The 15,625-nt window shown below is 51.3% G+C and overlaps 3 protein-coding genes across 7 annotated transcripts; 2 read left to right on the plus strand and 1 right to left on the minus strand.

The window, feature by feature from the left end:
- The first annotated feature begins 39 nt into the window (after window positions 1-39).
- Rdh5 (retinol dehydrogenase 5) lies at window positions 40-5,656 on the plus strand. Of its 5 annotated transcripts, none has more exons than XM_087192122.1 (5): window positions 40-121; window positions 623-1,036; window positions 1,203-1,461; window positions 3,859-4,022; window positions 5,391-5,656. In XM_087192122.1, exons 2-5 carry the CDS (start codon window positions 727-729, stop codon window positions 5,423-5,425), a joined length of 768 nt encoding a protein of 255 aa, XP_087048248.1. In that variant the 5' UTR covers window positions 40-121; window positions 623-726; the 3' UTR covers window positions 5,426-5,656. The 5 variants fall into 5 exon arrangements, with proteins under 5 accessions (XP_087048248.1, XP_021097203.1, XP_087048249.1 ...); XM_021241544.1 differs by lacking the exon at window positions 5,391-5,656 and adding an exon at window positions 4,291-4,680; XM_087192123.1 differs by having other exon boundaries at window positions 46-121; window positions 691-1,036.
- On the minus strand, window positions 5,497-9,038 carry Cd63 (CD63 molecule). The gene is made up of 8 exons (XM_004861375.3): window positions 8,977-9,038; window positions 8,365-8,446; window positions 6,797-6,982; window positions 6,544-6,618; window positions 6,358-6,453; window positions 6,105-6,245; window positions 5,808-5,891; window positions 5,497-5,653 (listed from the first exon to the last, which is right to left on the minus strand). The coding sequence occupies exons 2-8, from the start codon at window positions 8,428-8,430 to the stop codon at window positions 5,588-5,590; spliced, it is 714 nt and encodes a 237-aa protein (XP_004861432.1). The 5' UTR covers window positions 8,431-8,446; window positions 8,977-9,038; the 3' UTR covers window positions 5,497-5,587.
- On the plus strand, window positions 8,446-15,447 carry LOC147823697 (uncharacterized). Its single transcript, XM_087192121.1, has 2 exons — window positions 8,446-9,943; window positions 14,992-15,447. The coding sequence occupies exon 1, from the start codon at window positions 8,552-8,554 to the stop codon at window positions 9,578-9,580; it is 1,029 nt and encodes a 342-aa protein (XP_087048247.1). The 5' UTR covers window positions 8,446-8,551; the 3' UTR covers window positions 9,581-9,943; window positions 14,992-15,447.
- The last annotated feature ends 178 nt before the right edge of the window (window positions 15,448-15,625 follow it).

Genomic DNA, 15,625 nt, shown 5'->3' on the forward strand with positions numbered 1-15,625 from the left:
CCTGAGTCCACCCCCTTCAGACTTCGACCTTTGCCATAGCTAGTGCAGGAGCCAGGAAGACCAGGAGCAAAGCAAAAGCAGCAGCTTTCCTCGTAACATCTGCCTGCTTTCCCCAGGAGAGGTAAGTAGAACACAGGGACCGGGAGCTGAGGGTGTGATGAGAAGATAGCTGGATTGACCTGTATTGATAACTGAAGGCTTTCGGCTTTGAACGTCCTTCCACAACATTGCCTTCCATCTGCCACAACCCCAAGGTACCCAGACATGCTACAAGAAAAACCAAGTTCAGAGATGTAGTGAGGTACCCAGCATTACATAGCAAGTTTGGGGCCATGGGGACTGAAATGTAGGGCTCCTGGCTCTATATATGGTTCCAAAAATAAGTCTGTGGTTACATTTAGAGGATTTCAGTGTCTCTGGTTTAGTAAGCGAAAGTGTGAGGTCAAACCAGAATATCCTTCTGCTCCCAAACAGCAGGTACATGCACAGGACACAGCTCACTGCTGTAGCTGCATTCGCCACAAATACAGGGACACCTCTCCCCATGCTTTTGTTTTGTACAGTAAGCCATACTTTGCCAATAATCTGCCAAACAAATGATTTCTCAATTTGCTCAAACCAGGCACTTCAGTTGGGAGAATGTTAGGGGCAAGGCCTTAAGGGCCAGAGTAAACAAGCTTTCCTGCCCAGCCTAGGCTGCCACCTGCAGGCCATCTGGGTCCAGCCATGTGGCTGCCTCTGCTGCTGGGTGCCTTGCTCTGGGCAGTGCTGTGGTTGCTCAGAGACCGGCAGAGACTGCCCACCAGCAGTCCCTTCGTCTTTATCACCGGCTGTGACTCGGGCTTCGGGCGCCTTCTGGCACTGCGGCTGGACCAGAGGGGCTTCCGAGTCCTGGCCAGCTGCCTGACCCCATCTGGGGCAAAGGAACTACAGCAGATGGCCTCCTCCCGCCTCCACACTATCCTGCTGGACATCACCGATCCCCAGAGTGTCCAGCAGGCAGCCAAGTGGGTGGAGACACATGTTCAGGGAGCAGGTGAGTGGTAGAGCTACCAGGAAGGTGGTGCAAGATGCTCCCAACCCCTCCAGTGACCCCAGCAGCTACTTGTAGAGGCTATGGGAAGCTAGAGGAATAGTGGGGAGGACCAGTAGGAGAGATTGTGGCACTGCCCCAGTGCCCCCCATCTGTCTCATCTCCACAGGGCTTTTTGGCCTGGTGAATAATGCTGGTGTGGCGGGCATCATCGGACCCACACCCTGGCTGACATGGGAAGACTTCCACCAGGTGCTGAATGTGAATACCTTGGGTCCCATCAGGGTCACCCTTGCCCTGCTGCCCCTGCTACAGCAAGCCCAGGGCCGAGTGGTCAACATCACCAGCGTCCTGGGTCGCCTCGCAGCCAATGGCGGGGGCTACTGTGTCTCCAAGTTTGGCCTGGAGGCCTTCTCGGACAGTCTGAGGTGAGGGTACAGAGGGTTCTGGGCTCCAAGCCTAAGTGGCAGCCCACTCAACAAATCAATGAGCACCTGCCCAATGTAGGTCAGCAAAGACGATTTAAGACACGCCACAGTGGAAGATTTACAAGATAGTTCTTTTATTTGGGGAGTTTTTGTTGAGACAGCATCTCGATGTGTAGTTTAGGCTGGATTGAACTCATGGCAGTCCTCCTCCCTTGGCCTCTAGGAATTATAGGCATGCACCACCACCCTCAGCTCTTAACAAGCTTTGTGACCTTAAGCAACTTACTTCTCTTTACCTGCTTTCTTCATCTGTTAAATCAAGATAAAAAGACCTGCCTGATGGGTATTGGGAGTGAAATGAGGTATGTGTAAGAACCCAACAGTGGCTAGTACATGGTAATTGCTCAAAACAACTTATCATCATTAGGGAAAAAAAATTAGACCCAAACAGGGTGGTACACACCTGTAATCCCAGCACTCTGGAAGAATGAAGCAGGAGGATCCAAGTTCCAGCCTAGCCTGGATAATTTAGCAAGAACCTGTCTTAATTTTTTTTTTTTTTTTAAAGGCTAAGGGTGTAGCTTAGTGCAAAAACCCTGGGTTCACTTCTCAGCACCAAAATAAAAAAAAAAAAAATTTAAAAGCAAACAGAGCTGGGCGTGATGACACACACCTGTAAGCCCAGTATTTGGGAGGCTGAGGCAGGATTGTTGTAAGTTCAAGGCCAGTCTGGGTCATATAGTGAGTTCAAGGCCAGCCTCAACTACATAGCAAGGCCCGGTCTCAAAAAAAACATTAAAAAAAAAAGTCATTAGTGAGCAAGTAGCTTTTGGTAACATTTTTTCCTTTAATTTTCCCAACAGCCAGTATACATTGGTTAGTGAAAGTACTGGGACTTAGCCCAAGTCTGCGTATGTATGGAGCCCAATCAGTTTTCCTGGCCCTCATTTTTTTTGTTGTTACCAGGGATTGAACTCGGGACCTTGCGCTTGCAAGGCAGGCAGTAGAGAACTGAGCAAAATCCCAGGCCCCTGCCCCTCATCTTTAAACAGTCATGTTCAAAATTCCATGACAACAGGGAGTCTTGATGAGGACAAGACAACAATGGCAGGACCTGAATTTGGAGAAGCCCAAGTTGTCCAAACCGAGGCCAACCTTCTAAGGTGCCCTCCACAACATCACCTAGCAGATAATCTCAGCGTCTCCTTTTGTCCTATCCCTCAGTAAGTTTCCCAAGGGGCACCATGGAACACATCTTTCGTACTCAGATCTCCACATCCGAGCCAAAGCAGTATCAAGTATCCCTGCTGTCCCCATAAGATCCTCCCACTCCAGCTAATGCCACTCTAGACCCTCCATGCCCAGCACTTGGGACTCAATCCTGTTTGGGGATCTGGGAAATGGGGCTATTCAAGATTGGCCCCGATCAAGAATTGGAAAACTGCATTTCTCAGGCCAGATCCTGCCTGCTGCCTTCAAGCTAATACCGTTTTTACTTTTTCTTTTTTTTTTTTAGTGTTTTTGGGACAGGGTCTCGATATGTAGTCCAGGCTGGCCTTGGACTATGTAGCCCAGACTAGTCTTGAACTTGTGGCTTTGCTCCTGCCTCAACCTCCTTTGAGTGCTGGGATTATGGGCATATGAAACCACACCTGGCTCTCCGCCACCCTTGGTTTTTACATTTTTTAGTTATATTATAAATGGTTGTATATCAGTAATTATCTTTCTTGCCATGCAATGCCTAAGATATTTACTATCAGGCTCTTTATGAAAGTTTGCTGACCCTTGCTTGGCTAAAGAAGAAAATAAAGAGGCGTAGACATAAGAGGTGCATGCCTATGATCCTAGCACTCTGGAGGCTGAGGCAAGAGAATCAAGAGTTCAGAGCCAGGGATTTAAAAAGCTCAGTGGTTCTGCCGCCTGCCTCCTAAGCACAAGGACTGGAGTTCGATCCCAGGCATCAAAAAAAAATCTGGGTGAATTCTTTGGGCCGGGGATTTAGCTCAGTGGTTTTGCTGCCTGCTGAGCAAGTGCAAGGACCCTAGTTTGATCCCCGGTACCAAAAAAAAAAAAGAGTTCAAGGCTAACCTGGGCTATATAGTGAGACCCTATTCCCCCCACCTCAAAAAGGAAAATCATAATCATCTCCCTCTGGATGGGGATATGTAGCTCAGTGGTAGAGCACTTGCCTACCCTGCACAAGGCTCTGGATTTGGTCCCCAGTGCCACAAAAACAAAAAAAGTACTTCTTGCCCATGCCCACTTGCCCCTAGTTCCAGGACAACAGCGTGAACATCAGGACTCTATATCTGGTCTGTCCCTGATTCCCTGTCCACACCCCTGAGAGTCCCCACCCTCTAGAACAAGAACCCAGCAACCCCTCTGCCCACATTGCAGGCGAGACGTGGCTTCTTTTGGGGTACGAGTCTCCATCGTGGAGCCTGGCTTCTTCCAAACCCCTGTGACCAACCTGGAGAGTTTGGAGAGCACCCTGCAGGCCTGCTGGGCACGGCTACCTCCAGCCTTGCAGGCCCACTACGGGGACGCCTTCCTCCCCGCATGTGAGTAGCAGGGCCCTCGGGTGCACATGGAGGGAATGAGAGCCAGTGGCCAGTCCCGTGTCACCCTCCCAGGCAGAGGGCAGGGGTGAAGGGTTGCCACAGAGAGCCTCCAGGCACGTGGAACCTGGCAAGACCCCCAACTGCGAAGGGGACTAAGGACACCCGCCCCCCATCGCTTCGGGGCACCAGGCCCAAGTATCTGCAAGTAGAGCCTAGGATGGGCTGGACTGGGGAGGGGATCCTGACTGTACCCACCCTGGAGCTGCAGACTTCAAAGTGCAGCGGCGCCTCATGAATCTTATCTGCGACCCGGACCTAACCAAGGTGAGCAGATGCGTGGAGCATGCCCTGACTGCTCGCCACCCCCGAAACCGCTACAGCCCAGGCTGGGATGCCAAGCTGCTCTGGCTGCCTGCCTCCTACCTGCCAGCCAGCCTCGTGGATTCCGTGCTCGCCTGGCTCCTTCCTAAGCCTGCCCAGTCAGTCTCCTGAGCCCAGCCTTCTGGCAAGATTGTTTTTCCAAGAGCAAGGACTTTTATTTCTGTCCCCACCATGATACTGCCTACTACATGGCACAAAATAGGCATTTAAAATAAATGTTTTTTTTTTTTAAAGTAGCTGGACAGAAATAAAGATGCTCCGCTGGAGACTGACCCCACCTAAGTGCTAACCTTCAGCCAGTACCCAATGGGGCGTGAGGAAACCGTCTTGGGTTTATGGGTGGTCTTAAATTGCACCTGTAAGGGTGGCCACAAGAGGGCACTTTCCCCTTATTTTCTATAAGAGGTAAGGTTACAACTCTATTTGGGAATAAAAGTGGGTATAGCCTTATTTTTTGTGGCAAGGAAGAGGAAATGATGAGTCAAGACCCGATGGGGCTCATGGAAGAAAAAGTAATACTCAGATTCTCCTACTATCTAAGAATGAAGAGCTGGGCATGGTGGCACACTCCTGTAATACCAGCACTCAGGAGTCTGGGGCAGGAGGACTGCCATGATTTCAAGGACAGCCTGGGCTACACAGTGAGACCCTTTTACAAGGGGGAAAAAAAAAGAATGAGGGGTGCTGGCCATGCAGGTCTCAAGGGGCTTTATTTTGCAAAGTCCCCCAGAAGATGAGCAGGAGGGAGTGTGCTGGGCATCTCATGTAGATGTGGGCTGGGCTCTACCAGGTAGGTGGCATTACAGGAAATCCCTTGGACTTACACAAATGGTTTCATAAATATCCCCACACCAAGCCTGGCAGCAGCAGACTAAGTAACAGGACAGGAGTGGACCACAGCCTCCTCTGGATCCCCACTTTTCCCACTGCCAACCCAGCCAACACCTTTGGTAAAATCCTTCTTTCCCAAACACTTTCCCCCAACAGGCCTGCCTTTCCCAGAGGCACACACAGCGAAGTGAAGTACCAGAGGACAGGAACAAGAGGAAAAGAAAGGGGTCATAGCGCGCTGAGACAACTGAAACCATCGCTCTTTTTGGTCTGAAAAAATAATCCGTTTAATTGAAAAACCCAGGGGATACTACTCTACTCCCCAAGTTGAGGGGCTAATAAGACCAGACCCCCTACATCACTTCATAGCCACTTCGGATACTCTTCACAAGGCAGCAGGCAAAGACAATTCCCAGGACCTAGAACGGAAGACAGACAAGGAGGGTGGAAAGGAATCCCAGACACACCCAGGCGTCCCCAGGCCAGTACCTCTTGTTCACCACCCTGCTCCCCACAGCCCCTGCTCCCCATAAGCCCCAACTTAGTCCTAGCCCTTCCCAGGGCATCTCTCACCTCAACAAAAGCAATGCCCAGGGCTGCTGCAGCCACCAACAGCACATTTTTTCTCAGCCAATTCCCAATCTTCTCCACGCAGCCCTGAAGGGAGGCAGGCAAACTTTGCAAGAGCACCATCAGAAACCTACCACCTCCTCTGGTCTACCTGGTCTCTTCCCCACCCTCTGTCCCAAAACTGCACCCCAGCATCCTCAGATCCCCTCCTCATTCCTGACCCTGTTTACTACCACCCCATGTCTCCTAAATCATCCCCCAGGTTTCTCAGGTCCTGTGCTATCTCAATCTTTTTCCTACCTCAGTGTGGACAGGATGCTTCTTGATGTCCCTGCCACAGTCCTTGGTGGTGTTGACACAACAGGAGTCAGGAACTCGGCCCCTGTCCATGCCAGGAATGTTCTCCCAATCTGTGAAGTTAGCAGCCCCACAGCACTCAAACTGGGGGAGTGGAAAGAAAGGGGAGGAAATGTTGCCAAGTGAACCTCCACTTTGCACGTGGAGATGAAGCTCCTCTTCTGCCACTACCCCTGCTCCCATGGACACTACTCACTTTTGTCTGCAACTTGTCCAGAAATGCAGCTGTATCATTGTTTTTTAGGTAATTCTGCATCTGTTGTCGGAAGTCCTTATTAAATTCTGCTCTCACCTGAGAGCAAAAAGGAACAATGTTGGCAAAATCAGGTACCTGGGTCCCAGAGCAGCCAGAGGCAGGGCTCTCCCCTTATTCCCTGCTTACCTTGTCTCTAAAAACATAGCCAGCGATGGCTAGGGCCACCTCCACTAGCATGATAAGAGACAGGAAAATGGCAAACTACAGAAGCAAAGGACAGAAGTCAGGGTGAGAAGTGTCTGCTCTAGCCCAGACACTCCCTGACCATTCACAGAGCTCTTCCTTGCCCACCCACCTTGCCACCCTTATGGGCCTCTGCCCTAGAAAAGCCCCCAGCAGTCCCAGGCACCCACGCTGGTCCCACATCCCAGGAACTCACGGTGATCATGAGACAGTAGTTCTCCTTGCAAGCCCCACAGCAGCCCACAAAGGCCACCAGGAAGAGGAAGACCCCCACTGCAATGATGATCACAGGCAGCAGGCTGCCAGTAGCCCCATGGCTCATGGTCCCACTCAGGATAGGCTTGACCACTATCCCCACAGCGATCAAGCCCACTGCACAGGCCTAGGGGAAGGAAGGTGGCAGTTAGACCCAACTCAGTCCAGAGGCCCCCAGGCTGGCGGGCAGATGCACCAAGGACACAGACCTGCCCCATCCAGGGCAGAGATTCTCACACCTCCTGGAAACTTTTCAAAGGGGTGGGGGACATTGTTCCATCCTTGCCCCAAGTGAAGGCTAGGGAGCTGTTCTAGGGCCAGTGATGGTGAACCTTTTAGGGATAAGTGCCTAAACTGCAACCCAAAACCCACTTATTTATCGCAAAGTGCCAATACTGCAATTAAACCTGAATACTGAGGTTTTGGTTTAGAAAAAAACTAAACTAAAAAACTGAACTGGGCGTCGTGGTCCATGCCTTTGATCCAACCACTCAGGTGGCTGAGGCAGGAGGATTGCTCCCAGTTCAAGGCCAGCCCAGGCTTCATAGTGAGCTCCAGGACAGCCTGGACTACATAGTGAGACCTTGTCTCAAAAAATAAATAGCGGGGGATGTAGCTCAGTGACACTGTGCCTCCCCAGCAAGCACGAGGACTTGAGTTTGATTCCTGGTAAGAAATAAGAAAAAACAATTCATACATTAACATCTTTTGTTTTAAAAGAAAACAACACAGGGGCCACAGGTTCGCCACCACTGTAGACACTTCAGCGAGTTAGGAGCTACGCCTTCCTTTCAGCAGCTTTTCACCCAAGGGCTAGATCAAATGAAAAAAAGAATAAACAGAAACTTGACCCCAAGGCACATACTCCCCGACCCACAGTAGTACGCACCGTACCCGGCACCGTACCCCGTACCGTACCGTACTTTCGGTGGCCTCCCGGGATCTCAGGTAGATTCCACCAGACCTACCCGCCCCCTCACTCGGCCACCAGTGACTAAGGTCCTCAGGGGAGGGAGGAGAAAAGGGCGCGAGAGTGCCATGCCCTCCCTGGACAAACAGTAGCCTTTAGGGCCGTGAGCTAAATTAAGGTGGGCAGCGCCCTTCCTCCCTCCCAAGCAGCTGGGCTGGGAGGACAAGCGGAGAGGGAAAGGTGGATTCGAATGGGCAGCTGTGAAGAGAAGCCTTTTCGGTGATAGCATCGGGCCGTTGGATGGTTGCCCCATGGCCCCATATCACAAGTGGTTGGGTCACCAGACAGGAAGGGCCAGGAGAAGTGGGGGTGGGGTGGGGGTGCTGCGCATCCAGTTTGGCCGTTCTGGGTCCAAACTAGCCTCCCGAGGTCCGGAGAGCTGGAGGGAGTGGCCAAGCTGCCTTCGGCCCTTTCCGGGGCTCTCCTTCCACATCTGGTCTCCAGCTGCCTCCACTCCGGGTCCCTTCAGCCTCACCACTCCCGCGCCCAGGCGCCCCCACTCTGCCAGCGCGCCCCCTCCGCCGCGCCTCCCCACTCACGCAAAACGCCAGCAGCAGGATGTAGAGTAAGAACTTGACACATCTCATTCCTCCTTCCACCGCCATGGCTGCTGGGCCTGGGCTGGGGGAGGGAGGCGGGGAGGGACGCGGGTGTTGAGAGCAGGCCGAGGGGGCCCCGGCTTCCGCGCTCCCGGCCGGCCCGCGAGGCCCTCCCTGCCCAGCCCCCATGCCGGCCCCGCCCACCCGGAAGCCGTGGCCGCGTCCACGTCTCCCAGCCCCCTCCGCTCCCCGCCGAGGGGGGTGGGAGCGACGCCCGTGCTCCCGGGCGGCCCGGGAGCGCGAGGCGGACTCGAGGACAGAAGGGCTCGAGCTTGGTGTCGCCCCATGGGCCGCCGCCCGGAGCGTCAAACAGCCCCTTTTCCACCCAACCAGCCCCGAAAATCGGTCCTCCACCCAGCCTCGACCCACCCCCGCCACTTTCCGCGGGGTGCCGACGTCCCCTAAAGTGGAGCCGGTGCCCCAGCCCGCCCGCCCGCAGGAGTTGGAGGCAAAGTTGCTCGAGGGCCTCGGAAACGGCTCGTCTCTGGAGGCCAGGGGCTCTCGGGGTCTCCGCACCCCACCCCGCGCCCGTCGTGGGCGCCGCGGCCTCACCCGGACTCCCAGAGGCTGTGCGATCCTCTCCCGCCGCGGCTCCGAGGCTCTCTGGCGGCGCGCCCAGCTCGCGCCCCGCCCGCCGCTCGGCCCCGCCCCGGCTCCGGCCACAGCCCCCTCCCCCCCGGCCGCGGCCTCCCTCGTGACGCGGGAACAGCTGCGGCTTGAGTCACCACGGCGGCGAGGGCAGGGCCGAGCCCCCCGCCCGCCAGCCCTGGGCCACTTGGCCCCGCCCGCCCCCGACGGGACGGCGCCGGGGCCGCGCCTCAGTGCGCCCCGGCCCTCATGGAAGCGGGGTCGACCGTGCTCGGGTTCAGGCAGGGGAGGCGGGAAGCACCGAGGACCGATCGATGGGCGGCCCAGTTGCCTTCCGAGCACCCTGACGGCAGAGCTGAGGCAAAGGGACGAGGTGGTCTGCGAGACGCCTCCTACCTATCCACCAGAGCCCATCCCGCTCCCGTCGTTCCCATCCCGCAGTCTGCAGAAAGCTGTGGGCCGCCTGGAATGGGATGGGAACAGAGTAAACATTTCCAGGAAGTGCCTGTCCTGTCCTAGGAGTCTCCTAAACATTCTAGGCTGGGGACCTGGCATTCTGGACACGTGAGAGTTGGGTCTCTGTCTGAGGGAGTGTCCCTGAAGGGGGTCCAGAGAGGTTCCCAAAAGAGGAGGTGAAGAATCTCAACTTACTCTGCCCTCAGAATAAATTCGCTGACTCCTGTAGCAGAAAAAGAATTTTCAGGACTTGTCAGTCAAGGGGCATGAATAAAGATTTGAAGAAAAAACACTCATAAGGGAATGTGGGCATTCAGAGAATGAGATGTAGTATTTTCGGGAGCTGAGAATTCTTTTTTTTTTCTTTTTGAGCAGGTGGAAACCTATGGAATTTGCGAATCTATAGGAAGTTCCATCTTGGTCTATGGGAGAAAAGGATGGCCCACCCATAGAAAGATAATGGCCCGTTTTACAGGTGAAAGACAGGAGCACCTCAAAATAAAATATATGTATATATAATATATATATTTGGTACTGGGAATCAAACTTGGGGCCTTCCATTTGCCAGGCAGGTGCTGCGGTCAATATATATTTTTAAATGGATGATCTAAGATGTTTTTCTTACATTCTTTGAACCCTCTCAGCCAGTTCCTTTATATTAAGATCAGTTTCATGCCCTTTATCAACTAAGCTAAATTATGGACCTATAGTATCTTTAAGGGATTTTGGGTGTGATAGGCCTGGAAGAAAAGAAGCATAAATCTAAGAAATTCCTATAACCTTGGGTGACTTTGTGTCCTTAAATTGAGGGGGAGAGGGTTGTTTTTGTTTGTTTGTTTGTTTTTTCAAACTCAGGACTTTGCACTTGCCAGGCAGGCATGCCATCACCATCACCATCACCATCACTGAGCCACATTCCTGGCCCTGGTTTGTTTGGTTTTGTTTTTTTCACTTTTCTTTTTTGATACTCAGAATCGAACCCAGGGCCTTGTGCTTGCCAGGCAGGCGCTTCACCACTGAGCTACATCCCCGGCGCCCCTGGTTTGGTTTTTTGAGACACAGTCTTACTATGTAGTTCAGGCTGGCCTCAAATTCATGACAATCCTGCCTCAGCTTCCCAAATGCTGAGATTCCAGGAATGGGTCACCATGCCCGAGAAAAGTATAATTTTCTAAATTACAAAATTTTCCTTGTCTCTTTCCTACCTATCTTTATTTCTTCTATTTTACCCTAGGAGAATTGACCAAGTCTGTGCTCACCAGACCCCTGGATCAGTCGGTTATGGTGGGGACACAAGGAGGGCACTAAGGTACGGGTGGCTCAGAGCCCCTGGACTTCCCCATCTCACACCATTGGACAGCACTTCTCACCCCACTCAGCAAGCCCATGAGAGCTGCCCCCCTCCAGAGGGAGGTGGTGTGAATAGGCTAACCACAGGGTCAGCCTTCACAGCCCCAGCCTGGATCCCACTCCTTAGGCTCCTAAGGTCCAGACTCAAAAGCCACTTCCTGAGTCTTGGGGTGTGTGCACAAAGAGAGGAGGAAACTGTAAGGGCTAAGGGGAGGTGATCTGGGCTAGACTAGAACTAGTTTCCAGGAATGCGCTTTCCAGCTCTTTCTGGATCTTGCTCCCCTTTATCATGGCAGACACACTGTGGAGGAGTCAACATGCCAAAGAAGTATTCAGCAGCTTCTTTTCTTTGCTGCCACTAGATGCCAAGCATGTGCTAGGCACGGGGCAGCAGGGAGAGCAAGGCAGTTGACCTGCCCTCTACCAGGGGCAGGTTCTGTCCACACTGGGGGAAAAAAGGCAGAAACTCCTGGCAGCCACTGAGTAAGCTCAGAGCTCAGAGGGAGGGACAAGCAGAGGAGCATGGATTTTTCAGAGATGGGGGAGTCCTCCAACATGACCTTGAAGAATAAATCAGCAAGTTCTCAGTTCTGGGGACCAGAAAGCAGTGAACTGTACAAAAGGAGCAATTTTAAAAGCATATGGCAAGCCGGGGATTTAGCTCAGTGTTTTCGACACCTGCTGCGCAAGTGCAACGACCGAGTTCAATTCCCGGTACCAAAAAAAAAGCATATGGCAGGCTGAGATTGGCTGGCTCTGAGGGCTTGGGGAAGGATGAGGCAGGGAAGGTGGTCTGAAGATCAAGACTGGCAGTCCTGGGCTGGAGATGTAGTAAAATGGTAGAGTGCTTAAGCCCAGCAAGGTGGTACACACCTGTAATCCCAGTACTCAGGAGGCAGAGGCAGGAGGATCACCAAGAGTTTGAGGCCAGCCTGAGCTACCATAGTGAGACCATCTCAACCCCACTCCAAAAGTGGTAGAGTGCTTGCCTAGCATGCTCCAGGCCCTGAGATCAATCCTCAATACCCAGGGGAAAAAAAAAAAGAAAAAGATTGTCAGATCTCAGAATGTTTCGTCTTTGATTTGCTCTTTGAACAAACCAGCTGCAAAATACATTTTGGGGAACAACTGGGGAAATGTGAATTTGGAACAAGAGTTAGTCATGAGGTCGGGCATGGGGGCACACACCTGTAATCACAGCATTCAGGAAGCTGAAGCGGGAGGATTGCCACAAATTCAAGGCCAGCCTGGACTACACAGTGAGTTCAAAGCCAGCCTAAGCTACATAGCAAGACCCTATCTCAAACCCCCCCCCAAAAAAAGAATTAGACATGACAAAATTATTTTGTTAGGCTGGGGGCACAGCTCAGTGGGAGAACACTTGCCAAGAATGCACGAGGCTGTGAGTTCAATCCCCAGCACTGAAAAAACTTTTTTGGGCCAGGGTTTTAGCTCAATGGCACTGTACTTGCCTGGCAAGCACAAGGTCCTGAGTTCAATTCCTGGTACTGGAAAGAAAAAAGAACTTTTTTTCATTTTGTTAGCTGTGGTGATATAATTATGTAGGGAAAGGGGGCTGGGGGGGATGGGATAAAATAAAATAAAATTTAATAAAAAATTGTGTAGGGAAATTACTCTATTTAAAAATGCATATCAAAATATTGAAAGGTGAAATGTCAAAAATAAGAAAGGTAAAATATTATGTCTGTAATGTGGAATACTTCCCAAAATAATAGATGAAGCAAAAATAAGGTGGACTAGAAATATGCTAGAGGTATTGAAGACTAGAAAGCCATGTTGGGCGTGTTCTAACAGCAATGAGGGAGGAGGAAAGCTTTTGAGAAGGAAGCAGAATCCTGGTGTTGGGCCTACATTGAAATGAGGAGGACTGAATGTCTAGTGGCCTGGAGACCTGACATCATGCTCCTTGGGAGACAGGATGAGAGCCATCACCCAGGAAAGGTGGAGGTAGTCACCAAATGCAGGAAGCACAAGGGCATCCAGGTGGAAACATCCTACCAGCAGTTGGGGATGTTAACCTCAGGAGAGAAGAGCCAGAGTAAAGATAAAACCAATACCTAAAGCTGAGGCTGGTGGTGTACAACTGTAGTCCCAGTACTCAGGAGGCTGAGGCAGGCAGACTGCTTGAGCACAGGGATTGGAGCCAGCCTGGGCAGTGTAGTGAGACCCTGTCTCTTAAAAAAAAAAAAGTTCTAAAAAGAAGTTCTATCTAAAGCCAAGGAGAGAAGTCAGGTGTGGTGGTACAGTGTAGTCTCAGCTACTCAGAAGGCTGGGGTAGGAGGATCCTGTGAGTCCAGGAGTTCATGACTATCCTGGACAAAGTAGCAAAACCTTGTTTCTTAAAAATTAACTAATTAATCAATCAACAGATGAGTGAGAGCCAAACCAAAGGAAGAAAAGAAAGCTTCAATGAGCCTTTATGTTTAAGAAATTTGGGGTTAATGAATGTAATTGTTATGAATCACAAACATTTAGTAATTTTAAAAAATAAAATAAAAAGAAATACGGAGGCAGGGCATGATGGCACACACCTTTGATCCCAGCACAGGGGAGGCTGAGGGAGGATTGCTGAGAATTCGAGGACAGCCTGGACTACACAGTGAGTTCAAAGCCAGCCTGAACTGCATAGTGAGACCCTGTGTCAAAAAACCAAAAGAGAGTCAGTGCTGGGTGTGGCTTTGCGTGTGTGTAATCCCAGCTGTCAGAAGACTGAGGCAGGAGAACCACAAGTTCAAGGCCAGATTGAGCAATTTAGTGAGATCTTGTTTCAAAATAAAAAGGGCTGGGTTCAATCTCAGTATCCCAAAAAAGAAAGAGAGATGGTGAGAGCAGGGGAGGGGGAAGAAAAAAGAAAAGAGAAGAGGGGAGGAGAGGGGAAGGGAAGGAGAAAAAGTATGGGGTCCAGGTAGCCTGAAAGGGAAAGGGCCTTACAGAGCTGGGCCTCTGTACCAGGCCAGGCACTGTGCTGAGCACCTATCTCCATTAGCTCAGGGTTTAAATCTCACAACATCCCTGTGAGATCAGCTTTACTTTCCTTGTTTTGTTGCAGTGAGTTTTGTTTGTTTTTAGTATTGGGGAATGAACCCAGGACCTTCATCCTCAGCCTTTGTTTTTGGAGACAAGGGCTAAGTAGCTAAATTGCCCAGGTTGGGCTTGAACTTGAACTTCAAATCCTTCTGCCTCAGCCTCCCAGAGTTCTGGGATTTCAAGCATGCATCACTATGCCCAGTTTATTTTTCCTATTTTAGAGATAAATGAACTAAGGCTTGGAGATAAATAATATACCCAGAGTCTGGGCCAGTAGGACTCAGACTTAGGGTCTGGACTCAGGTCTGTTGGGGGGTTCTAAACCCCATGCTTTAGCTGGCAAGGTGACACGTACCTGTGATCACAGCTATTTAGGAAGGCTGAGTCAGGAGATGGCAAGATCAAAGCCAGCCTGGGCAATTTAGCAAAACCCTGTCTCAAATTTTAAAAAACAAGGGTTTAGAATGTGTCCCCATCTCAGTGGTGGAGCAATTGCCTAGCCTGTACAAGGCCCTGGGTTTGGTCCCCACTACAGCAAACCCCATGCTTTTTTCCCTTTCCCTAGAAGGCCATGAGAAAAGAGAACAAAAGAGGGGTGGGGCCAGTGGCCAGAAATCCCAAGCAGTGTACAGAGGCAACTTGGGTGAGAAGCAAGAGGTCACTGGGTGGAGTGGTCTCAGGGCATGTACCGAGCTTTAACTGAGACCAAATGGGAGGGGAGGAAGTGGAGTTGTCCAGTGGGCCAGGGAGAGCTGAGGTGAAGGTCAGGAGAATGGGAGCTTCCACAAGAACACCGAGGGGGGCCTAGGTCGACTGTGGCAAATGCATGGTGGTGGCAGCAACATGGTAAAGCCATGGAGAGAGAGGACAGCGCCAAAGAGCACCCCAGAGAACAAGCCTGGGCAAAGCTGGAGAGGACAGCACAGGGGGAGGGGGCGAGGGTTGCCCATTCTAAATCAAACTCATGGAGATGGGGTAAAATGGTGGTTTCCAAGTGCTGCGAGCCGAGGGAGTCTTTTAATTGGTACAGTTTGTTTTTGTTGTTGTTTTGATTTTGTTTGGGGGTTGTTTGGGGATGTTTGTTTGTTTTGTTTTTTTCAGACAGGGTCTCACTTTGTATTTCAGGCTGGCCTCGAACTCATGGGGGATCCTCCTGCCTCAGCCTGCGAGTGCTGGGATTGATTACAGGCCTGTACCACCATGCCCAGCAACAGAGTTTGTAAGAGATGAAAAGGTTCTGAAGATGGATGGTGCTGATGTACAATATGAATGGCCTTATTCGACTGAACTGTACACTAAAAAGAAGTTTAAATAGAAATTCTACTGAAAGTATGGACAGCAGAAGTGATCAGTGTGAGGACAGAGCATCAGATCTGCAACACAGGACATGGTTGGTGATCAATTGAGAGACACTTTAAAAACAATAAGAAAAAACTGGGCATGGTGGCACACACCTGTAATCCCAGCAGTCAGGAAGCTGAGGCAGGAGGATTGCTGCAAGTTTGAGGCCAGCCTAAACTACATAGTGAGTTCAAGGCCAGCCTGGGCTACATAACAAGACCCTGTCTCAAAAACAAAAACAAACCCCAAATTCCAGCCTGAATTTCTTACAACTCCATTTCCTGTAGAACATTTGACCCCAATCTCTCATGTCCAGCGAAAGAGCTCTCCTTAGATGAGCACTTCTTTTTGGAGTGGGGGGGCGGGGTACCGGGGATCAAACTTGGAACCTTACGCTTGTGAGGCAGGTGCTGGAACC

Source organism: Heterocephalus glaber, unplaced genomic scaffold (assembly GCF_053883595.1).
Source record: "Heterocephalus glaber isolate CG9 unplaced genomic scaffold, H.glaber_assembly_v1.0 deba00001569, whole genome shotgun sequence".
Classification (NCBI taxonomy): Eukaryota; Metazoa; Chordata; class Mammalia; order Rodentia; family Bathyergidae; genus Heterocephalus; species Heterocephalus glaber.

What these genes read in the sequence shown, in the direction of transcription:
- Cd63 (XM_004861375.3), bottom strand. Translation starts at nt 8,430, where the DNA reads ATGGCGGTGGAAGGAGGAATGAGATGTGTCAAGTTCTTACTCTACATC. An exon ending in ACTACTGTCTCATGATCACC is followed by an intron (nt 6,619 to 6,796) that starts GTGAGTTCCTGG and finishes TTGCTTCTGTAG; the next exon opens with TTTGCCATTTTCCTGTCTCT. An exon ending in AGCATCCTGTCCACACTGAG is followed by an intron (nt 5,892 to 6,104) that starts GTAGGAAAAAGA and finishes GCCTCCCTTCAG; the next exon opens with GGCTGCGTGGAGAAGATTGG.
- LOC147823697 (XM_087192121.1), top strand. Translation starts at nt 8,552, where the DNA reads ATGCCGGCCCCGCCCACCCGGAAGCCGTGGCCGCGTCCACGTCTCCCA.
- Rdh5 (XM_021241544.1), top strand. Translation starts at nt 727, where the DNA reads ATGTGGCTGCCTCTGCTGCTGGGTGCCTTGCTCTGGGCAGTGCTGTGG. An exon ending in GCCTTCTCGGACAGTCTGAG is followed by an intron (nt 1,462 to 3,858) that starts GTGAGGGTACAG and finishes CCCACATTGCAG; the next exon opens with GCGAGACGTGGCTTCTTTTG. An exon ending in GGACGCCTTCCTCCCCGCAT is followed by an intron (nt 4,023 to 4,290) that starts GTGAGTAGCAGG and finishes CTGGAGCTGCAG; the next exon opens with ACTTCAAAGTGCAGCGGCGC.